The sequence below is a fragment of the Sceloporus occidentalis genome, unplaced genomic scaffold, assembly GCF_023333645.1.
Source record: "Sceloporus occidentalis isolate IW3139 unplaced genomic scaffold, rSceOcc1.0.p SCAF_14, whole genome shotgun sequence".
In the NCBI taxonomy this organism is placed as follows: Eukaryota; Metazoa; Chordata; class Lepidosauria; order Squamata; family Phrynosomatidae; genus Sceloporus; species Sceloporus occidentalis.
This window is the reverse complement of record NW_028316994.1, coordinates 5,117,170-5,141,012: the sequence shown is the minus strand read 5'-3', so window position 1 is coordinate 5,141,012 and position 23,843 is coordinate 5,117,170. Positions and strand designations below refer to the sequence as shown.

At 43.8% G+C, this 23,843-nt stretch overlaps 1 protein-coding gene and 1 long non-coding RNA gene across 5 annotated transcripts in view; one reads left to right on the top strand and one right to left on the bottom strand.

Moving 5' to 3' along the window:
* Nucleotides 1–3,717: 3,717 nt before the first annotated feature.
* LOC149303645 (branched-chain-amino-acid aminotransferase, cytosolic-like) lies at nucleotides 3,718–19,894 on the bottom strand. Of its 3 annotated transcripts, none has more exons than XM_089481008.1 (11): nucleotides 19,806–19,894; nucleotides 13,972–14,046; nucleotides 13,578–13,778; nucleotides 12,551–12,661; nucleotides 11,011–11,130; nucleotides 10,123–10,286; nucleotides 9,607–9,749; nucleotides 7,918–8,003; nucleotides 6,337–6,477; nucleotides 6,162–6,236; nucleotides 3,718–5,559 (listed from the first exon to the last, which is right to left on the bottom strand). In XM_089481008.1, the coding sequence occupies exons 3-11, from the start codon at nucleotides 13,686–13,688 to the stop codon at nucleotides 5,521–5,523; spliced, it is 990 nt and encodes a 329-aa protein (XP_089337134.1). In that variant the 5' UTR covers nucleotides 13,689–13,778; nucleotides 13,972–14,046; nucleotides 19,806–19,894; the 3' UTR covers nucleotides 3,718–5,520. The 3 variants fall into 3 exon arrangements, with proteins under 3 accessions (XP_089337134.1, XP_089337132.1, XP_089337133.1); XM_089481006.1 differs by lacking the exon at nucleotides 19,806–19,894 and adding an exon at nucleotides 14,923–14,981; XM_089481007.1 differs by lacking the exons at nucleotides 3,718–5,559; nucleotides 6,162–6,236; nucleotides 19,806–19,894 and adding an exon at nucleotides 14,923–14,981 and having other exon boundaries at nucleotides 6,403–6,477; nucleotides 7,866–8,003.
* The window catches only part of LOC149303644 (uncharacterized), a 27,685-nt gene continuing 20,127 nt past the window's right edge, over nucleotides 16,286–23,843 (top strand). For both annotated transcript variants that reach the window (XR_016272009.1, XR_016272010.1), the window contains exon 1: nucleotides 16,286–16,421. This is a non-coding gene — a long non-coding RNA (uncharacterized LOC149303644). The remainder of the gene's footprint in view (nucleotides 16,422–23,843) is intronic.

Below are 23,843 nucleotides of genomic sequence, written 5' to 3'. Positions count from 1 at the left end.
GGGGAATGGATCCTCATTGAGTACAGCAGCTGCTGCCTAGTAAATGGGAATTTGGAGGGCTCAGGCAGGGATGTTCTACATAGTACAGTACTGTAGTGATGGTGCTATAGTACTATAGTCATGTACTACATGAGTGTCATTCAGCATTCTGGCCAGTGATGGGATTTTATCAGAAGTTTGTTTTGAATGTCTTTGGCCTGAATCCTCTTGGTAGTGCTAACTGGACTTAGACCCATTGGATCATTTGTTAGACTGTTATGTCAACATATTAATCCCATTTATTCAATGAGTTTGCTCTAGCTGCGTTTACCAACAGGATTCAGGCCTGTGTTTTTAGGTGGTGGTGGTAAGCACTGTGTTTAACTAAGGACTAAGATATGGAAAATCCCGAAGGCAGGATTCTGTTGTTGGTTTTCCTTTGGGGCCATACCAATTCACAGTTGTGAGAAATTGTGCCCAAATGTGCTTGCACTTAGGTTACTTGCTTAAGAGATGGAAATAGGGGGGAAGCAGACCGGTGGCTCTGCTTCACCCCAATTTCAGGTATGTGCGCACACACACATATATATATTTGCATTTGGTTGGCTGAATAAAGTCAGATTGTTTCACAGCATAACATCTGGTTTGGCCTGGTAGTTCCAGTTGGTTTAATATAAACACTTTGGCCTTACTCTCCTTAGCAATTAGATGCTTTATTATGTTAGGAAGATCCCCATTTATTATAAATGTCACGTTGCAGGGCTGCTGGAGGTTGTTTTGGTGCCTGAAGTGGAAAAAACCCAACTCCTCCAAAGTCCACAGTAGTAGAACCATGTCATGTAATAAATAACTGATACTTGGCTGCTCTTTCATGAGGCCACAATCTGTGGCCTCAGGCAGCTCATATATCGTTTTGCCCTTGTGGCACAGTTCGGCAATGCTGTTCCCAGCTGGGTTATTTATTAAAGATGGCCAATCTTTCATCTCTGGCCACCAAAGCCTCACGGGTGTGGATAATGCTGTTTGTTCTCCATAGAGGTGGTCATGAGAAATCTGTTTACACTGGCAGAAGAGAAAAATGGATACCCAGAACCTTGTTAACTGGTGGGAAGTCCACCAGTTCTCCGTCTTACTAGGTCTTCAAGAGTAAAAAGATAATTGTCATGGAACACACATACACAAAATCTAGATTTTTTGCTCAAAACCAGGATGAATCCCCACTACTACTTCTCTAGATTAAAGCTCTCAGGCAATGAAAAGAGCTGGATTTGGCCCCAATCATCCTCTACTCCTGGACAGCTCATGGTAAAACCTAGGTCAGACAACTTTATTTGGCCTGTCTAAACACATCTCAAGCCAAGATGGGTAAATGAACTTGCTTTGCTTTTTGTAAAATTTGCATTTTTTTCAAGTACGGTTCCATCTTATTCCTACATTTTGTGAATTTTTTTTTTCAAATCCACACAGTCCCTGGTGCTTTTTTTTTGCACATACACTTTCCCTTAGTATATAACTTTTGTAAATAGTTTTCTCAGTGTACACATTTTTAATGGGGAAACTGTATCACACAGTTCAGAGAAATGTGAAAATCAAAGTGTAATTGCTTTCCAATTCCAGAAGAGCAAATTAAGTTGCTTCATACTAAAATGCAGATTAAATTACTTTTGTTACACTTCTATGTGTAAGTGTTGATACTATTCACAGTGTCACCATCAATATGTAGGATGTGTATCACCAGTTCAGCGCAACTTGTCATGCACAAATGTATCTTTCACAAGAAAATGTTCTATACCATTAAGCCCCAGATCTAATAAACTGACGCTGAAGAGAAAACAATGAAGTAATAAGAGGGGAGGGGAAGCACAAAAAATAAGATGGAGAAATATTCTAAAGAACAGTAACAAATCACATGTTCATGTGGCAAGTCCAATCTAGCTGCTGTGACAATTGAGGACAAAAAAGGAACTGAAGGAAAATACAGATGCTGAATGTGGTAATGCACACTTAACTTTGTTGTCAACTGCCCCAACTCATGGCAACCCTGTGGATGAGACACCTCCAAGCCCCCCATCCTCCACTGTTCTGCTTAAGTCCTGTAGATTCAGGCCCATGACCTTCTTTATAGAGTCTATCCATCTGGTATGTGATCTTCCTCTTTTTCTACTGTGCTCCAGCTTTCCAAGCATTAATGTCTTTCAAGTGAGTCATGTCTTCTCATAACGTGGCCAAAGTATGATAGCCTCAGTTTCATCATCTTGGCTTCCAGGGGGAGCTCTGGTTTGATCTGTTCGAGGACCCATGTTTTTGTCTTTTTGGCTGTACTTAAGTAGGTTCCTGCTAAAATGCTGTGCTTACCTCTAGAACAACAAGTTCGCTTTCTGCCCCTCTTTCTTCTGCAGCTGAAGTGCACATGGAGCAGAAGTCAACCCCCAGGCATCCCAAGTCACAGTGTATAGTAAGACCTGTATTTGATGCCCTTTAGGGTTTTAAATCTTGAGTTAAGTCTAGTGGAACAAAAGATATTTTACTGGGATCCTTGGTTTAAAAAAAAGTTCTACAAGATTTCTGAGCAGCTCATCATAGAATAGAATAATAGAATCATAGAGTTGGAAGAGACCACAAGGGCCATCCAGTCCAACTCCTTGCCATGCAGGAAATCTAAATCAAAGCATCCCCGACAGATGGCCGTCCAGCCTCTGCTTAAAGACCTCCAAAGGAGGAGACTCCACTACACTCTGAGGGAGTTTGTTCCACTGTCGAACAGCCCTTACTGTCAGGAAGTTCCTCCTAATGTTCAGGTGGAATCTCTTTTCCTGCAGTTTGCATCCATTGTTCTGCGTTCTATTCTCTGGAGCAGCAGAAAACAAGCTTGCTCCCTCTTCAATATGACATCCCTTCAAGTATTTGAACAGAGCTATCATATCATCTCTTAACCTTCTCTTCTCCAGGCTAAACATCCCCAGATCCCTGTCGTTCCTCATAGGACATGGTTTCCAGACCCTTCACCATTTTAGTCGTTCTCTTTTGGACATGCTCCAGTTTCTCCACATCCTTTTTGAATTGTGGTGCTCAGAACTGGGCACAGTATTCCAGGTGGGGCCTGACCAAAGCAGAATAGAGTGGCACTATTACTTCCCTTGATCTAGACACTATATTTCTATTAATGCAGCCTAAAATCGCATTGGCCTTGTTAGCTGCCATGTCGCACTGTTGTCTCATGTTCAATTTGTGGTCTACTTGGACTCCTAGATCACTTTCACATGTAGTCTCGTTCAGCCAGGTGTCCCTCATCCTATATCTGTGCATTTCATTTTTCCGCCTTAAGTGCAGTACATTTCTCCGTGTTGAATTTCATTTTGTTAGCTTTGGTCCAGCTTTCTAGTCTATTCAGGTCATTTTGAATTTTGATCCGGTCCTCTGGGGTATTAGCTACTCCCCCTAATTTGGTGTCATCTGCAAACTTGATAAGTATGCCCCCAATTTTGTCCTTCAAGTCATTGATAAAGATGTTGAATAGCACTGGGCCCAGGACAGAGCCCTGTGGGACCCCACTGGTCACTTCCCTCCAGGATGAAAAGGTGCCATTGTTGAGTACCCTTTGGGTTCGGCCAGTTAACCAATTACAAATCCATGTAACAGTTACTTTGTCTAGCCCACATTTTACTAGCTTATTTGCAAGAATGTCATGGGGAACCCTGTCAAAAGCCTTACTGAAATCTAGATATACTATATCCACTATATAGGGTCACGACAACCCATCTGTCTGCCACAGAGACCACAAAGAGCAAAACATATCCCTCCTGGACAGGAAAGGGAGCCAACAGCTTTTCTCTTTCTTTCCAGGAAAGTTTCTGAAATAATCCCACAGCCTACCCAAAAGCAAATATTTATCAGGCTGGCTTTGCTAAAAGCAAATGTTTGCCTCCCGTTCCTCTCCACAATTAAGGAAAGCCCTGAACTAAAGAGTTAACCCAACTAAAAAGAGATTTTAAATATGGTCTCATGAGGTTCTCACAAGCCTTTATTAAGATAAGCTAATAAGAAGTGACAGCAAGATCTGCAGAGTTCCACAAAATTCCTAAAGTGCCCTGTTTCAGGATCTCCTATTGTGAAGGGAAATGTGAATCACAAGTACAGTGCTAAATCTAACTATTGTTTTCCTGCAGAGCAAAGCACCGTTCCACAAACTAAATTCCAGTAGCCTTCTCTAAGCTGGTCCAAGTCACCAGAAGAATGATCTACTTACCCTTGGGGAGCTGGTGAGTGCATTTGTGGACACGTGTTTATAATATGCAATAGCCTCTTTGACCAGGCGCCTTTCAGAAGATTTAGACTATAACTGCCAGCACCCCAACCAGCATGGCCAAAATACCAGGACATGATGGGAGTTGCAGCCCAAAACATTGGAGGGGGCATCAGGCTGGCGGAAGGCTAAATGGGCTGAAGTGTCATCTCATAGGTTTCTGGTAGACATCCATCTATACAGTGTTCTCCAAGAATGGAGACTTCCAAAACAATCACATTATGAGTTATGTCTATGACAACATCAAGAGTAGTCTAGCTACACAAAGGAAACATTCAAATGATTGACTGAACAATTCTCCCATTATTTCTGAGAAGACACCACCTACTGTTCCAAACTCTCCCAAAATGCACTGCTTAAAACAGGGAAGAATGGCACCCCAGATATCAGACTGAAACTCATAATATCCCTCTTCACAGGCTTCTGGGAGTTGAAGTTCATCATTATCTAGGGGACCACAGTCATCCCCCACTCCTGGCTTTAAAAAGCCATAAAAGGAAGTCAGAAATGGGTAGCAAGAAACTTATATTAGATGTTGTTTTTAATTTTAAATAATAATTTTCAATGTAAAAAGCTATCTCTGGTTTCAAAGAGGTCTGAACTGAAAGCTGGTTCCCAAAACCTAATTTAGACAAGGCTTCATCATCTAAAACAGAACCATACAGGTGTGAAAGGTAAAGCAAGACGGCAGAGAATTAAAACCAAATGAACGGTCTTTTCCAGCCAGAGGAAGCAAAAACTAAAATTTCAGCACCAATTGTTAAGATACTAACAATTGATGTTTTTTTTTAAAACTGAGTCTTCAAATTTGTAAAAAAAAATTTTGCTTGAATTCAAGCAACTATTATTTTAAAAAGTGTGCGTGTGTCTGTATTTTAACAGTTCTAAAGATACACAAGATCATCCTCCTTCTCAATATTGCACTCTGGAAGCAGCTGAATTCTGGAACTGAGAGAGGAGGAGAGGAGGCCATTTCAGTCCAGAGATTCTCTGCCACCACAGAGAGGCCAGCTCTGAGTCCTTCTGAGCCCTGGATCTTCCCAGAGAGGAGTGTTTGACAGCCACAAATCGTAACAGGCAGACCAGTTCCTTAAAGAGCGAATCAGCCAGTCCAAACTCTTGACGGAGTAAAAGGCAGAAATGCCAAAGTTATAGAACTGGATCATAAATACGACAGTTGAAAAACAGAGGCTAGATATGGGACCGGGATGAAGGAAGCATCTGTCACTTTGTTGGCATCACACCTGCAGGACCCAGTCACTGGCAACACGGCCATACTATAGAGGGGGAGAAAAGGAATATTCAGTTAGCATTGTGGGAGGGTTAGTACTGCTGAAAGGGGCAGGGAATAGGGCTCTTAGGGCTTGGTACTGAGTCTCATACCCATCTCTGGTCCTCAGGATGAAAGCACTGCCTTGAAAAGTATTGTGTTTTTGTCCAATTATTTGATTTATATCCTCCCTTTTCCCCAAAGTGGCTAAATTTAGCATTCTTATTTGTATAACATATTTTCAGCATCTATGGTTGATCCTTAAGGTATCACCAGGGCCTTTACAAGGGGTCATCTCTAGGTCTCAGGTTTTTAATAGGTGCCTTCAACCTATTAAACTATTTGGTTGGGGTAGGGTTTTTGTTTTTGTTTTAATACTTTAATTTAAAAAACTAATCAGTATACAAAGGAATGAAATATTTTAAATCTTTGTACAAAAATAGCACTTTTAGTACTATTTGGACACTTAATACAAATTACTTCACAGAGCTACTCTGCCCCCTTGTGCCCTGAAGCAGGAATCATGGGCAGGTCAGACACTGTTTTTCCCTTCCCCTCCAAATAGTTGTCCTCAAATTACAACCCCTTTCTTTTCCCTGCTTGTTTTACCTGAATATCTGTCAGCTCTTTCAGAAATCGTCTTGCGATCTCAGGTCCATTTTCCATTGTGGGGATGTGGTAATTCTGGTGCAAGAGAGAAAGAAATTCATAATGAAGTACAGAGGGAAAATACGTTTTGGGTAGGCTGCAAATGGTACCACTGAGCATGTGCCCAGACTCTCACCTTGCCCTGGTAGAGGATTCTGTTCACAGGACAAACAACACATGCAGTGCCAGAACCAAACACTTCCTTCACCCTCTTTTCTTCTAGACCTTTGATCAGGTCGCCCATTGTGATAATTCGCTCAGAAACTTTGAATTCCCGCTGGGTGGAAAGAGAATCAAGAACTTATTACTATTATATTTATTTATGCCCTGCTAATAACTAATATTGAAAAAAATATAAAATTAAGATTAAAAACATACAAAAGTTTTTTAAAAAACATGATCTGAAACACATGCCTCATACAAAAGCTAACCTAATATTTTTAAAAGCCTGCCTGAATAAAAACATTTTACTTGTCAGCAAAAGAAGGGAGTTCCAGAGGGTGGGAGCAGCCACCAGGAAGACTCACTCTCGTGTCTTCACCAAGCAAGCCTGTGATGGTGGCTGGGACCAAGAGAAAGAGTTCCCCTGAAGATCTTGGGACTCTAGCAGGTTTGCATGGGGAGATAGTCTCTCAAATAGTCTGGACTATGTGAATTATGCCTGGAAATGAGCTCGTAGCCAGTGAAGCTGTTTCAACAAGTGAATTATATGCTCCCTATAACTGGCACCAGTCAGCATTCTGGCTGCTGCATTCTAATTTAATGTTTCCAAGTTAATATCAAGTGTTGTTCTCACATCACCATGAAACAGCACCACACATTTCTGGGGGCTAAAAAAAAATCGGATCTTAAAACAAAAAGATTGCGGCATGCAAATTCCAGTTATGATCACACAGGCAAACATGAGGGTATAAAAACTTTTTTTAAAAAATCTATGCTGGTTTTATAGGAATTGGGCATTCTGAATCCAAAAACGATCTCAGATTTGCTCCATCACATAGTTTATTCACAACTCGCTTTTCCCTTTTAATGCAGTATGTGGCTGGATGAACTAATCCCACAAAGAATTTTCCTGCAAAGCGTAAGGGGTTAAAGCAGTGGTTCTCAAATGTAGGGATGGGAACAGGGGGAGGCCCTGATCCCTCTTCCCAAACTTTTTTATGTGTAATATTTACACGTGTTAAATATTAAATTAACTTAAACAAAGGTGTTCTAATTTGAACAATGTCATTTCCTTATAAAATGTTAATATACATAAATGTGTAAATGTGAATATTTTCATTCATGTACTACGCTGAGTGAGCAGAGAAATGACATCCGCATGTAGATGTAGAGAGGAGGTGTCCCAAGGACAAATTTTTTGAGTACCACTGGATTAAAGTCTTCTAATAGCCTTTCAAAACACTTTTAAATCACTGATATGAAACAAAAATCCATGCAAGAGCACTAATAGAAACTGCACAAAACACCACCATCTGCAGTTAATGAAAGCTGTGCAACAACTGAATTAATTTTGAAAAATGAATTTGTGTTGGGGGGGAATCATGTGGTAAACTTTTATTGTGTTTTTCAAATTAAGCACCCAAAAATAAAACAGCTACAATATTGAAGAAAGGTTTTCTGTTGCAAGGCTGTGTGTCATTTTCTTGCAGATTGCCCACTTGCCTTCAAACCTATTTTGTTGTCATCTCAAGCTTCTGCTCCCCTCCACACTCACCCATTTCTGAGCCAGATCTAGGAGGCTTTGCCGGGTCACACCTGGCAAAATGATTCCATTTAGTGGAGGGGTGACCAGCTCCAGATCTGGAAGGAGAAATAGAACTGTTACACTTACACATGACGTGAGGTTATACTGCAGTTCGACAAGAGAACAAAAAATGCTTGAAGCATTCTCCAAGCTGAGAGTTTACCCCACCTGAAATCTTCAGCTTTTATTTTGTTTAGAAAGGTCTCAGTTTCTAGTCCTTAAGACTGAGAAGCTGTGCCTTAAAGCAAGATTGGGGAACCTTTGGTCCTCTGGATGTTTTGGCCTACAATTCCCAACAGCCAATGGTAATGGATTATGGAAACCCTAGGCCAAAAAAATTCTGGGAGTTCCCTCCTGCTTTGTGGACTAACCCTGTTGAAAACACAGAATTTCAGAGACAGATGAACTCAAACTTTAGGAGACGATGGGCCGGTACAGACTGGCACAATACAGTGACTTCACGGTGGCATGGGGACATGGCATTCAGATGGCGCTGTCCAAGGCAGCAGCAAAAACAGCAGCCTCTTTCTTCCAACCACCTCCAGATAATCTCTGTGGTCCTCTCTCTCTAGGTTGGGTGTTTTATAGCAGAGACATGTAGAACTCCTCTTTTTATGCCTCAGACAGACAAAGCAGCAGTGCTGGGTAGAGAGTAATGCCTGCTGAGTTAGGGTCTCAGTTCTGTAAAGAGCAGGGTCCCACTAAGGAGGGACTAAATAATACAATTTGAAGTAAGCAATAACACAGGTGTAACAATTTGTAATCTATTCTTATTTTTATATAGTATAGCAAGGATGGAGAATTCACATACTTTTTAACAATAGTTAGTGTTTCAATATGAAATAAGAGTAATTGTGGAATATTTTTTCCCAAAATATTTTTAGTGTTTTCAGAAGGTTTTAATGAAAAGAGAATATGTGCATGCATACAGAGACATGGGTTATCACCCAGTTAAAGAAATCCTTGTTGATTAATCAGATGTGTTTTTGTTGACCGACTAGATTTAATCTGCATAAATTTGCTTTTAGATAAATCAAAAATGGGTCATCAGAAACCTGCATACTTCTTTTTCATTTGTTACCGTTATTGTTTTTATCATTTGTATGAAAAATAAATTTATATAATTTATAATGAAAACTTTTAAACTTCCCCCTGAGATTTTTACACTACACCTTGCATAATCCTTTATTATTGGCCAGGCTGGCTGTGGCTGATGGGAGTTCGAAGTCCAAAACATCAGGAAACCCGCTCTGATTAAAGAGAAATCCTTGACAATTTTTTTTAAAGACTAGGAAATTATTATTTCTTATATGCCTGCTGACTTGGGTCAGTTATCAGTTGTAGGTTTTGTAAAATGAACTGAGTTTGTTTACATTGTAGAAGCTTTGTGTATTATGTATTAAAGGAAGTTTAGTAATAATAATCAGTTTGTGTTTTCTGTGTTGTTAGGATTGCTGTTGCTTATTTTGTTTATAGTTTTTAGGGTAGTTTTAGTCATATATATTAAATTTGATTTGTGTTTGTTGTTGTGTTATTTGTGATTAATAAAAAAGAATTTAAAAAGTTAAACATCAGGAAAAGCTATTTCCCCTAGACTAAATACTACAGCTGCAAGATTTCCCAGCATCCCAAAACTACCCAGGGAATCAAGTCCCTCACCTCCTTGCTGGTCCTTCCAAAACATGAAGATGTTCATTGTCCCAACTTCGGTGATCTGATGATTGTCGCCATACAGCCAAAGAACCTGCTGGCATCCCTGTTTGGCAGCCTCATTCTGCACATAAATGGTGGGGCCATAGTTGCTAAGAGGAACACAAGCACAAGCCAGGACTCAAATCAGATAAAAAGGAATCTCTTAATAGCAATGGGATCTCCAACTCTACACTAGACATCAAGGGTGGTATACAAAGGAAATCCATGCAGATCTATGGTAGAGTATAAACTTTGTGTTCAAAAGATCCTAAGTTCAAACTGCAGCACTGGAAAATTAATCCTTTGTATATCAAGCTCCTGGGAAATGCCATGCATCAGTCTTTCGATCAGCCCCACCCCCAGTATGGTCACTCAACAAAAAATATGAGAATTATGATCCAAAGCATCTGGAGGGCACCACATTGGGCATATCTGCAGTAAACAAAGTCAATAAGCAGCTGTTAAAACAGAAGCCCTACTTACCCGCCCACTTTGCTGTCACCAACGCCACCCATCCAGGCACGGACAAAGCGGGGATCAGCCAGGAGAGAAACAGGGTTGAAGGAGCCTGTGGTGAAATAGGGGCCTACAGGACCCAGGATCACATAAAGCAAGGCGTGTTTGGATGTGGCAACCCCCAGGGAAGACTGCAGAGGGAAAAGGGCAGGAGAAAACATTGGCAGGCAGGCAAAACCAGAAACACATGAAATGCACTTTGAGGAAGAACAGGGAAGTGTACACCGGAAGCACAAAGCCAGGCATGGAATTGATTTCTGGGTTTAGGGCTTTCTCTCACTAAAAAGGACATTTTCCAAGACTTAGTAACTAGACAGCCAAGCTAAACCCCTGTTAAGTACTGCCAAAAACTGGGAGAGGGTCCAGTGTGGGCTACAGGCTGCACACGGCCTCCCTTCCATGGCCATAAAATACTTTTTTGCAGGGGTAGAAATGTCCCAAAAATTCCCTGTAGGTGTAGGAGGCAATTTTGCTATATTTTAGGGGGACCATGGCCATTTTAGGCCCAGGCCTAAATGTCAATGGGAAATGACATTGAAATTTGCTTCTAGGTCACTTTGATTGTTGGGGGGAAGGCCTTTTCTAGATCCAAAAGGGCTCAGAGAGTGACAAAAATGCACGGAAATTGCCCTACACACCCACTTCAAGGCTTTTGGGCCAAAGATTTTTTTTCAAACTAAATTTGTAGGGGTTGGGAGATTATCACCTCAGGGTCCACTGGAGGCCAGCCCCCCCCCCCCCCCCAACACACACTGTTGTCTTCCCCAGTCGAAAGAAAGAAAAGGCTCGCAAGTGAGAAAAGCATCTGTAAGACTGCATTACCAAGGAGCTAAGGTTTGGAAAGTAAGTACTCACCTCAGTGCCGATGAAGGTGGGCCGGATGTAGAGGCTAGCTGTGTCGGAGTGGGGCACCCAATCTTGGTCCAGGTGGATTAGCTGCCGGATGCACTCAAGGAGCTCTGACTTGTTGAAGGACTGGAGAGGAGGAACAGAGAATAAGTAAGGACTGCAATTATGTTCCCATACCATCCCAGTCATCAAAGGCCTTGCTTTTTATTATCCTTCCACACCTTCCTCCAGTTGGAAGAGTCTTATACCGACTGACAGTGATTTGACCATCCAGAAGAATATTGTCTGTCCTGACAAGTAGCAGATCTCTGGGGTTTCAGACAGTAAGGCCATTCACATCCCCTGAATCCTTTAACTATCAGATGAACCAGGAACCTACCCAGTCTTTTAACCAAAGGGAGGCTAGGGGGCCACATTAGCCCCCTTCAGAGACAGAGGGCTGCATCCTCCACCACAATCCCACTCGAATAAAACAAAATAATTAAAAAATCCCCCAAATGTCCCCAAAAATCTTCTATGGGACATATTTTCACCATATTTTAGCATGGGGACATTTGGGGGATTTTAGGCCCAACAGAACCCATTTTTTAAACAACATAAAATGAACAGAAGTCCCCTTGGGGGCCTCAAAAACACACTGGAAGGGCTATGCTTCATCCACCCTGCTGCTACAGCTCACCAATCCTTATTTATTCAGAAAAAATCATGCCTGTTTCAAAAATTAATCTTGGCTTTCTGGGTCTGAAAGATCATCAAATGTCCAGGATGTGGGAGACAGGGCAGGATGGGAGTGGGTAGGATGAAATGGGCTGAGGAAAACAACCAGTTGTTGCTCCCTTCAAATGTCTTTGGTCATGCCAGGGTGCCCATGCCCAAGAGCTCCTGCCAATCCAAGGCTGGAAAAACTCTAGTTCTTCAGATGCAGATGAATGACAATTGCCATCATTCTTCACTGCTGGTTATGCTAGCCAGGACCGATGAAAATGGGTGTCCAACAATTCCTACAGCAGACCTTAGAAAAGTTAATTGATCACTATGACTCACAGAATCCTCCACTCAGCTGACTAGGGGTTCCTCAAGTTGTAGCCCAAAAAATATAATGCTGACAGATGGTGGGAATTCTTCAAATCCAAGTATACTTTGTGCAAAGAAAGGAAATGTTTTAAGTTCCTGGCATAATTTATACAGTCAACCTTTGTATCCATGGGGATTCTATTCCAGACCCCACCCCTGTGGATGCCACATGCTACAAGATCTGAAGTCCCGTTATAGTGAATGGTGGTGTGATGTGATCACATGCATGCACCGCCATTGAGGATAAGGGGGTAGAGACATCTGCAGATGCACCAGTCTGTGGATGGCAAGCCCACTGATACGGAAGGTCGACTGTACCAACTTAAGAGAAGAGAATGGTTCATTTGAACACAACAAACCATTCCCTGTTTTTTTTGGGCAGGGAAACATAGCTGAGCTAGAAGTCAGTTGTATCTGCTGTTGGTTTTAGGGTCAGGGGGGTGTGAGGGGTTGCTCCCATGATTATACTCACAGGCAGACAACAACGAAGAGCGGAGCGTAACATGCGGTCCATGTTCATCGTGGGACGGAAAAGTCGGATGTGCTTATCTGGGCCCCGGAAAGCCTTCATCCCCTCAAAGAGCTAGATGGTGGAGGGTGGGGAAAATTCATTTAGAAGAAAAAATGTTTACATATGAAGTAGCAGACCCTATAAGGGCTGAGGTTCCTAGAGGATACTGGATAAATAACTCAGTGGGTTCACTGAATCTAGTCTTCTCTACTTAACCTCCTCAAATATGATATTCTCATCATCTACTGCTTTCTTCCACAACCTTGCACCATTTAAATGTATTGGACTGTGACCCCAACCAATTATGGAAATTACAGTCCAACACACCTGAAGGTTACAGGTTGGAGAAGGCTGATTTGCTGATGTATCAAAAGTAATAATCACCTTCCTGTTTTACGCACTTGGCTGGGTAACATTACAAGCACATGACAGATTTGTTAGAATCTTCCCAGAGCCAAGTCATTAGATCAGTAAGCATGTACAGTGGGCCTTCCACATTCTCTGGGGTTAGGGGCAGAGGACCCCCATGAAAGTGGAAAAACTGCAACTAAAAAACACACTACTTATTTACCTTGAGTCTGCTTCTCTAGGAATCTCTAAATCCTCTAGCACAACTCTATGGTCAACATCTGCCAAAAGTTGACCACAGAATCATGCTGACAACCTACAAATGCCTAGAGAAGTGTTTTCTCTAGCAATCTCTAGATCCTCCAGTGCAACTCTATGGTCAATTTCCAGAAGAACCTCTCTGGAGGACCTGGGGATTCCTAGAGAGAATATATTAATCAAATCCACAAATAATCAAAACTGCAAAAGTCAAAGCCACAAATGTGGAGGGCTGACTGTATTTATTTGTGGAACAGAACATTTGGAGCAAGTAGCTATCTGAGTAAGAACAATATTTCAGTTTGACAAAGCTCACCTCAGCAGAACTGCAATGTGAAAAGGATGAGAAGAAAATCAGTGTCACTAAAAAGGAAACAGTTACCTGTACTGAGTAGTGCAAGGCAGAAGAAGCTGGGTGGAGAGAAATATTCTGAAAAGGCTTGATGTGTGGTTTGCCCCAACCTTTCTCTTTGCTCCATTCCACGGTTAACATGTGGTCAGTGAATGTTTTGCCAAAGATCAAGTTCCCTGGGTCTGGTTTGGGCTTTGGGTCCTTGGTTAATTCAATCTGGAGATCAGACGCCTAGGAAACAACCCAAAGACCATTAAAATCTACTGTCAATGAGCCTGCTTCAACTTCAATCCCATTTCAAATAAAAAGTGGTTATCAGTACATGCACATGTACAGTACATGTACTGTTCTCCACCCATCATTCTTTCACAGCGACAAATGGATCCCCAAATTCAGTAGCTCTCAGTCAGCTAGGTTTTCTCACCTTGAATGTGGTACTTAAAAATCTCTGAGGACCAAGAAGTGAAAGTAGAACACTGCATGATCTTCCTCTCAAAACCTAGAAGGAACCAAGAAAAGGAATTAAGAGTGAGTAGAAAACCCCCTCCTTCTAATAGGAGAATGATGTTGCAAGCCTTGACCTATGGAACTTTGTCGCTTAGCAAACATAATTGAGCATGTTTAGAGAAGCCCTACCCCCTCAGCCAGGTTTGAGGATGATGGAATCTGTAGTCCAATTAATTTGGAGTGTGCAAAGCTAGGGAAGGGCTGATTTAAAGATATCGCTGATCAGTAAGTGGCCAGCAGTCCATGAAAGCATAAATTATGCAAGTAAAGCATCTTAATCTTTAAGATTCCCAAGGTATCTCTGAAACTTAATAGTCCTTTTGCATGTTTGCCTGGTCGCACATATGAAAGACAATGAGATGGTAGAAACCTGTTGTGGTAAAGAAGATTGTACCACTTAAGCTTGGAGGTGGGTAATGTGCCATTTTGGACCATTCTGCCATGGGAGTAAAGGGAAATGCTCTCTGATAATTAAAAATAAAACAAAAATACATTCAGGAGACATGTTTTAGACCAGTTAGCTCTCTATCATGCACATGAGGGAAGTCTGTTTTGATATTAGGAGGGTTAAAATTGTGATGGGTCCCATATTTACTGTCTGTTGCGGTCATATTGGCTGAAGGATTCTAGGATTTGGCCTATGTGGAGATAAATCTTGAGGCCAGTTTGGGAACTTCAGCTGGCTCCATGTACGGCATTTGTTCAAAAATATTAGTTTGTTCATAGGATATCCGAGGAACAGTTTTTGACCCATACAGCTCTAAACTGGATAGGGAGCCATACGGAGAAAGAAATGGGAGTGGCATTAAGGAAAAAAAGAAATAGAGGGTTTGGAGTGCCATCCACCTTTGGGTTTATCTCTACTCACCATCAGCAAGAGGCCACTGACAGAAAAACAGATTTTCTGCGCTGTATTCCTAGCCCTTTGGGTTCTCTGTGGGACTAAGGCTCTTGCATATGATCCTCCACAAATGTTGAGATGAGCAAAAAGGTCCAACTAACGGTTCCATCATTCATGGATGCAAGCATGGCATCTACCTTTTGCAAGACCTTGCTAGTGATGGCCCCAGTGTTAAGAGTTCATTTAGTGCTGCCATTTGCCTCCTTTCAAGGGCACTCTTTGGAAAGCCTTTGAAGGGGAAAACAATGATGATAAATATCCAGAAGAAGTGAGCCAGTGAATATACAAGGCTGGTGGATGATTTTATAAAATTACAGTGGGCCCTCCACATTCACTGGAGTTAGAGGTGCAAGACCCCATAAAAGTGGGAAAAAACACAAATAAAAAAAATTCTAGGTCCTCTAGCGCAACTCTATGTCAACATCCGCTGGAAGCTGACCACAGAATTGTACTGGAGGACCTATAAATGCCTAGAGAAGTGCTATCTCTAGGAATTTCTAGGTCCTCCAGCATGATTTTACGGTCACCTTCTGGTTGGGAGAACCTAGAGATTTCTAGAGATAACATATTAATCAGATCTTCGAATAATCAAAGCTGCAAAAGTCAAAGCCACAAATGTGAAGGGCCAACTGTACTAATGAACACCCAGAAAGAAAGAAAAAAGTTAGCTCTGAAAGGAAGATCATTTTGTTTTTTACCCTCTGCACTAGACTAACTGGACCAGCGATATAAAGGAGCTTTGTGTGTTTATAGGAGTGTGTCTGTTGAAAAGAGGAAAGCCCAGACCAGAGACTCATTCAGAAACACACTGGATACCTCTGAAAGGGAGAGTAATTTTGCTGAGATCTTGCATTGTGACTTTTTTTAAAAAATCCCATAATATTCCTCAAAATTGAGATGTGCTAATCTGCCATCTCTAATCACTCATTCCCTTTAAGCAAACAGCTTGAGTTAATGTGTAATCCAGAAGTAGAAAAGGAGCCAAGAGAAAGGGGCCCTCTGGGAGGTAAATGAGTGACATCCCATGATATAGTGATGGGGAGGGGGATCTTATCCCTTTCTAATTCTTATTTTCCTGCCTCTACCACACTGGTAACCATCGCCAGGGTTTTCAAAAGAGCTGCCTTCATCACCATGCCCAACATGATCCAGGCAAGAGGAGCACAAAGCAAGCAATTGACAATTCAAGACAATTCAAGCGTGGGAACACTCCGATTTCCATTTCTGCTGAGGTAGTCATTCTCCAATCAAACATGGAAAGAGATCCACCCCCTTTCCTCTTTATCTTTTTTTAATCTCCCCAGATTGAACTTCAGTCCCTGTTGAGTCACTTCAGACAAGGCTGGAAAAGAGTATGAACAAACATCTAGAGGGAAAGGCATGCAGCTTGTGCATCGTTCTGCTTCGCTTTAAAAGGAGAAATTGCTGGTCTTGCTGGCAAAGGAAAAAAGGGAAGATTTAAAGAGGTAAGTTTGCATGGGTTTGAAAATGAGATTACTGTATATATTCATGTGTAAGTCTAGAAATTTTGGTCAAAAAATTGACCACAAAAAGCTGGGTCAACTTATCCACAGGTCGATGTAAGTAGTGTATTTTAACTCTTCTCCTCTGATTAGAGTGGCAAAAGGTAAGAGCTTAGTTCATCCTGAGAACACACAAAAGAAGCACCAACCCTCTCTACTCTTCTGGCCTTTTTGAATGCTTCACTGGGAGAATGGCAGTGATGGCACCAATGCCAAGAGGAATTGGGCTTAGAAGGATCTGAACAAGACATTTCTGTATGAAGACAGTAAACTTCGTCCTTTACATCCTTTGTTGCATGCCCCTAAATTTTATCCGACTTATCCGCGAGCCTTATAAAAATCCATAATTTTGGCCCCAAAACTTGCCCTCGACTGAAGGGAGCAGATGCAGCCCTCCAAAGCCTCCTAGGGGTCTAATGCAACCCCCAGCCTTCCACAATTGCTCACCTCTGCTCCAAAGTTGCAAATTTCATGACAACAGAGACTGGCTACTGTGACCTGATGTAACAAGTGCTGTGATAGAGAGCTTTGAGAGCACTGTCACTACCTTCATTTCAATCACAACCCCCATCCATACACAACAGTGTTTCTGTGGTTGTTAAAATCTGTGACTGACAGGAATTCAGTTGGTGCAGTCTTTTCTCAGCACAAAAAATATAGCAGTGGGAGAGAACCACCTACTGAAATTCTACCTGTAAGATGGCTGCTTAAACCCAGAGAAAGAAAAAGTTAGGAAAATTGCTACAGAACAATGCCTGAAAAAGAGGCTTCTGGTGAAAGTCAGTAGAAGGGATCCCTTGTTACAAATTGTGTGTGACCCTAACCCTAACCCTGGAGTAGTGGTTTGAGTGTTGGAGCATAATTTTGGAGACCAGGATTTGATTCCCGGCTCAGCCATGAAACCCAAAGAGGGACCTTGGGCAAGTCATATTCTCTCTGCCTCAGAGGAAGGCAATGGAAAACCGCTTCTGAACAAATCTTGGCAAAGAAACCCCATGATAGGTTTGCCTTAGGGTTGCCATAAGTCAGAAACAGCTTGAAGACACACAACACAGACACACACACACACACAAATTGTAGAAAGGGATGCAAGAAGCTCTTTGAACAGCAGGGGGCACCAAGAGGCAAGGAACACAAGAACATGTGCAGATGCATAAATGTATGGCACACATACTATTTGCATAGTTGACCTTAAATGACCAAACACCTTCCTGTTTATAGAAGGTTCCCTTTTCTAGAGTCCTGGTGTTGTTGTTAACTGCCTTCGACTCGGCCTTGACTCATGGAGGATGAGATATCTCCAAGACTCTCTATCCTCCATTGCTCTGCTTAGGCCTTGCAAATCCTTGATTGAGTCTATCCATCTGGCTTACAGTCTTCCTCTTTCTTTTACCTCCTCCCTCTCCTACCATTATTGTCTTTTCCAATGAGCAGTTCCTTCTCATGATGTGGCCAAAGGACAAGAGCCTCAGTTTGATCATCTTGGCTTCCAGGGAGATTTCAGGCTTGATCTGTTCAAGGACCAATTTGTTTGTTTTATTTGTTTGTTGTTTGGCTGTCCGCAGTATTCTCTGCACTCCTCTCCAGCACCGCCTCTCAAATCTGTTGATTTTCTTCTTATCTGCTTTTTTCACTGTCCAGCCCTTACATCTGTACATCTGTACAGTTCTATATCTTTATTCTTTAGGGTCTGCTCTAGTTCTTTCATTCCTAGTCTTCTTCTTATTTCTTGACTGCGGTCTCTGTTCTGATCAGTGTTTGATCCAAGGTATGGGAAATCTTTAACTATTTCGATTTCCTCATTGTCTAGGTTGTATTTATGTATTCCTTCCATGGTCTAATTTTGCTGCAGGTGGTTAGCAGCTATTGACAATCCTGTACAGTATAAAGTGTTTTTAACAGGGATTTTTTAGCTCACCGGATGGTTTGGTCTACAATTCTCATAATCCAATATTATAGGCCATGCTAGCCAGGGTTTCTGCGAGGTGAAGGCCAAACCACGAGGCAAGCCAAAGCTTCATCCTGCCTTCCTTCCTGGACTACGGCTCTGCTATGTCCAAAACAGTCAGATTCTGTACTCAGGAAATCCAGTTGGCTTCAGTTATGCAAATAAAACATATTTGCAAGCACCAACACATAAATTGTTCTGCTTTTCATCCTGAGTCACATTTCAGATGATTTGTTGTTGTGTGCCTTCAAGTCATTTCCAGTTTATGATGACCCTATCATAGGGTTTTCTTGGCAAAATTTGTTCAGAGGAGGTTTGCCTTTGCCTTCCTCTGAGGCTGAGAGAGTATGACTTACAAAGATCACAAAGTGGGTTTCCATGGCCAAGCAGGGATTCAAACCCTGGCCTGGGTCAGAGTCAGAGTCCAGTGCTCAAACCACTACACCACACTGGCTTTCATTTCAGATGTCATTGGACTGGTTTCTGCACCAAAGGCAACTATGCCAGGAATAGGGGAAGAAGACATTTTCCTTAATAATCATGAGGACCAGAAAGTTGCATTTTAAATAATCACAAAGATTCTTAAAAGTTCACATTCTAATCCAGGCAGGATTCTATTAAGTAACAAAGCTGTTTACATGTGGAATGTTCCTTCTAAATGGTTATCTTGGATCAGAGCCCTGCAGGCAAAGATCGTATCAGTCTTCATTGCCTAAAGGAACTGCTCTAAGCTTGAAAGAGTCTGCCTCACTCCTCAAATATATGGAGAGCAAGCCTTTAGAACAGAAATGTTATGGGGATGGAGAGGAGTAAGGCTATTGTTGTGTGCCTCCAAGTCACTTTTGACTTACAGGGACCCTAAGGTGAACCTGTCATAGGGTTTTCTTGGCATGTTTCTTCAAAGGAGGTTTGCCATTTCCATCCTCTGAGGCCAAGAAAGTGTAACTTGCTCAAAGGTTTTCGTAGCCAAGCAGGGATTCCAATGCTCAAACCACTACACAACATTGGCTATGTGTGTATTTATTTCATTTTTATGCACCCTTTTCTCCAAGGAGTCCGATGAGCCTCCCTGCCCAAATTTCTGTCCTTAAAACAGCCCCATGAGGTAGGCTAGGCTGAGAGAGTACAAATGACCAACGGCCCGCACACTGTGAGTTTAATAGCTGATTGTAGATTTGAACCCACATCTTCTAGGTCCTAACCTAAGAGGCTACACAACAACACATTTATGGGTGGGATACAGAGTTATGTACTGTATGTCCTAGGATGTTGTGTGGGTAACCTGGGGCCAGGGAGTCCAGGATGAAACCCCACATCAGCTAAGAAAACCCATTGTAGCTTTTGGCCTCAATTTGCCATCTGTAAAATGGCCTCCTAACCTCTTTAGTGCTCAATCCCTTGATCCCTTTTCCTTCAGTTCCTTGCTTCCCCTCCGTGCCCCTTGCTTTAAATCGCAGAGAGAGCAGCTCCTACAGCAGCCGAGGCAAAAGAAGAGACAAACATCCAGGCTGAATCCTAAAGCTGCCAAAGGAGAAAAAAAGGAGAGCAATTTCCAGGAAACATTGCATAAGCTGCATGTGGCAGAAGCCAATCCCAACTTTACAGCAGATGTGAAATTCTATCCTCTGACCACAAAAGTCAACCTCTAATTAAGGCAATTAGGAAGCTTATTCACAACCAGTAGAGGGAGACTTGAATATATACGTGTGCCTTCAAGTCGCCTATCAACTTATAGTGACCCCGTGGATTTCATAGGGTTTTCTTAGGCAAGGAATACTCAAGAGGTGGTTTGCCTTTAATTTCGTGTTGATGAGTGCCTTCCAGTTGTTTACCACTATGGTGACCATAGGTCAACCCTATCATGGGGTTTTCTTGGCAAATTTCTTCAGGGGGTAGAATTTAAAGATATAGCTGTGTTACTCTGTAAAATCAGTATGTAGAGAGATTTAGTAGCACCTTAGAGACTAACTGAAAGAAAGAAGTTGGCAGCATGGAGCTTTCATAGAGTTAAGATCCAAATGCATCTGAGGAAATAGGCTTAAGTCTACGAAAGCTCATGCTGCCAACTTCTTTCTTTCGGTTACTGTATATACCCGACTATAAGTCGACCTCACGTATAAGTTGAGGGTAGGTTCTGGGATCAAAATTATGGATTTTGATATGACCTATGGATAAGTCAAGGGTAAAACTTAGGTGCATGTAACAAAGGATCTAAAGCAGGGGTTGGCAACCTCCGGCCCACGGGCCGGATGCGGCCCACAGAGGCCTGCCGCCTGGCCCCTGGCTGCTGTTGCCGCCGCCACCGCCACCCGTCACAGCTTTTCGCTGCTCTGGGCGCCGCCATTTTGGGTGGCAAAATGGCGGCGAGATTTCGCTGCCATTTTGGGCAAAAAAATGGCGGCGCCCAGAGCGGCGAAAAGCCGCAATGGGTAGCCGCCGCGGCAACGGCGGCGGGCCTTTAGGAGGCCCGCTGCTGTCGCTGGGGCCCTCCAACAGGGCTCCGAGGGTGGCAGGGGGCCTCTGGGGGGCCCGCTGCCGTCCCTGGGGCCCTCCGGCAGGGCTCCGAGGGCGGCAGGGGGCCTCTGGGGGGCCCGCTGCCGTCCCTGGGGCCCTCCGGCAGGGCTCCGAGGGCGGCAGGGGGCCTCTGGGGGGCCCGCTGCCGTCCCTGGGGCCCTCCGGCAGGGCTCCGAGGGCGGCAGGGGGCCTCTGGGGGGCCCGCTGCCGTCCCTGGGGCCCTCCAGGAGGTCTCCGAGGGCGGCAGGGGGCCTCTGGGGGGCCCGCTGCCGTCCCTGGGGCCCTCCAGGAGGTCTCCGAGGGCAGCAGGGGGCCTCTGGGGGGCCCGCTGCCGTCCCTGGGGCCCTCCAGGAGGTCTCCGAGGGCGGCAGGGGGCCTCTGGGGGCCCCTCTGCCGTCCCTGGAGCCCTCCAGGAGGGCTCCAAGGGCGGCAGGGGGCCTCTGGGGGGCCCTTTGCCCTCCCTGGGGCCCTCCAGGAGGGCTCCGAGGATGGCAGGGGACCTCTGGGGGAACCTTTGCAGTCCCTGGGGCCCTCCAGGAGGGCTCCGAGGGCGGCAGGGGGCCTCTGGGGGGCCCTTTGCCATCCCTGGGGCCCTCCAGGAGGGCTCCGAGGGTGGCAGGGGGCCTCTGGGGGAACCTTTGCAGTCCCTGGGGCCCTCCAGGAGGGCTCCGAGGGCGGCAGGGGGCCTCTGGGGGGCCTGCTGCCATCCCTGGGGCCCTCCAGGAGGGCTCCGAGGGCGGCAGGGGGCCTCTAGGAGGCCCGGTGCCGTCGCTGGGGCCCTCCAGGGGGCCCTCCAGCGCTGGCGGCCCCCACCAGCTTTTTTGCTGGTCTCTGACGGGGCCTGGGGCCCCGTCAGGGGCCAGCAAAGATGGGGAGGCCTGGCCCCCGGAGGGTGGAAGCTCCACCCCCGCATGTGGCCCCGTCCCGGAGGGTGGAAGCTCCACCCCCGGCACGTGGCCCCGCCCCATAGGGTGGAAGCTCCACCCCGCATGTGGCCCCGCCCCAGAGGGTTGAAGCTCCACTCCCGGCTTTGGCCCCCCAGTCGCCTGAGGGACACCAACCCGGCCCCCGGCTAAAAACGGTGCCTACCCCTGATCTAAAGGATGAAGCAAAGAAAACAGTGCCAAAGAATTTACAAAATTCCAGCAGGCATAACTGTCTCTGCTCATACTAAGGCTGGATGGATGAGAGAGTAGAGGAGAATCAGTGCTTCCAAGACAAATTATACTCTTGTCTTTCACCAGGGTTAAAGTACAGTACTTACACTGACCCATGGATAAGTAGACTCAGGTTTTTCGGGTCAATTTTTGAATAGAATTTCGAGTATATAAGTATATACAGTAGTCTCTAAGGTGATACAAGATCTCCCTACATACGTCTTCAGAGGGGGTTTGCCATTCTCATTCTCTGAGGCTGAGAGAATGTGACTTGCCCATTGTCACCCAGCGGGTTTTCATGGCCAAGCTGGAGTTTGAACTCTGGTCTCCAGAGTAATAGTCCAATTCTCAAGCCATTGCACTATGCGAGCTTTCAGAGTTGATATATACAACATGTAAGATTATTATTATTATTATTATTATTATTATTATTAAGCTTTATATAGCGCTGTAAACAGGAAAGGGGGACCTTCATTGTTTGTAATGGAAATACAGTACAGTCTTGAAGATTTCAGTATTTTCAATGCTGCGTCAAACTTCACATACAAAATATGTAACTAGAACTCCTTGAGAAGGCCTGAATACCCTGAAGGCACACAATCCTTTGACTCTGGAAGCTAAGCAGGGTCAAGCCTGTTACTGGGGAGGGGTGAATTGCCAAGGAATACCAGGTGCTGGAGGCTATATTTCAGAGAAAAGAACTGACAAAACCACCTCTTGACTATTCATTGCCCAAGAAAACCTTATGAAATTTAGTGACAGGCATCTTGAAGGCATGCTCACACACTAGTGACTAGTCCTTAGGTTGTGACTCCATGCAGCTGTTTCTGTCCAAACAACACCCTCTAAAAATTGTTTCCGTTTTCATTTTTTCTTATTGAAGAAAATGGCAAAAACTAAGATATATGTGTTTAGGTAGCATAGATACATAACATAGCCATTTGCGGCTCTCTCTTCAGTATATAGTATATTCCCAATTCTGCTTGTACAAAAGTTAAGCTTTTATGTTTTTCTGTTTCACAGATATGCCAAATATTACAATATTATATGCTAACTATGGGGTTCTACAGACCGCTCCAAAAGGGCAGGTTGGAGGTGCCCGGTTTTGCTCCTAAGGGACACCGCAGTAGCCAAACTGTGCGGCCTCCCTCTGCACCAAAAAGAAGCTGCTAAAAGCAGGTTCTTTTTGGTGCATGCGGCGGATGCCATGAGTGTGCCATTGGTGCATTGGCGCACATTGATGATACAAGTGCAGCACCGCAATGAGCGGATGCTGCACAGCACTTGCATCATGATGGCAGTCCCCATGTGGACAGGAGGCCACCACGATGGTGGTGCCATTATGTACTAGGGTTAGGGAGTGTGCGGACGCTCTGCAGACCCGAGCCCTAAAATCGGCCCCAGGGTGCCACAAAGTGCCTATTTGTACCAGGCCTATATTAGGAACAAAATGGTTTGTTGCTAAAGCAGTAAAGCAAGTTTGGGTTTAATATGAAAACTACCATATATATTTAATTTTCTCCTAAAATATAGTAATTTTTTCAAAAATGGCTTCAGCATTTCTGGAAGTTTACATCTCTAGGGCCACTTTAAATCCACATAATATTAAGATAGCAACGAATGAGAACAATAAATTGCATAACCCTAAATCACTTGGTTTTTTTTTTTACACTTCCTGGTCTGAAACATGGGATTCATGTTTTATGACATATGCCCAAACTTTTTAGGCTCTATCTTTTCCTTCTT

Excerpts from the sequence above, each read along its gene's own strand:
- LOC149303645 (XM_089481006.1), bottom strand. Across the intron at positions 13,779-13,971 it reads TTTTAAGTACCACATTCAAG|GCGTCTGATCTCCAGATTGA; the intron begins GTGAGAAAACCT and ends GTTGTTTCCTAG. Across the intron at positions 10,287-11,010 it reads CCACCTTCATCGGCACTGAG|TCTTCCCTGGGGGTTGCCAC; the intron begins GTGAGTACTTAC and ends TTCCCTCTGCAG.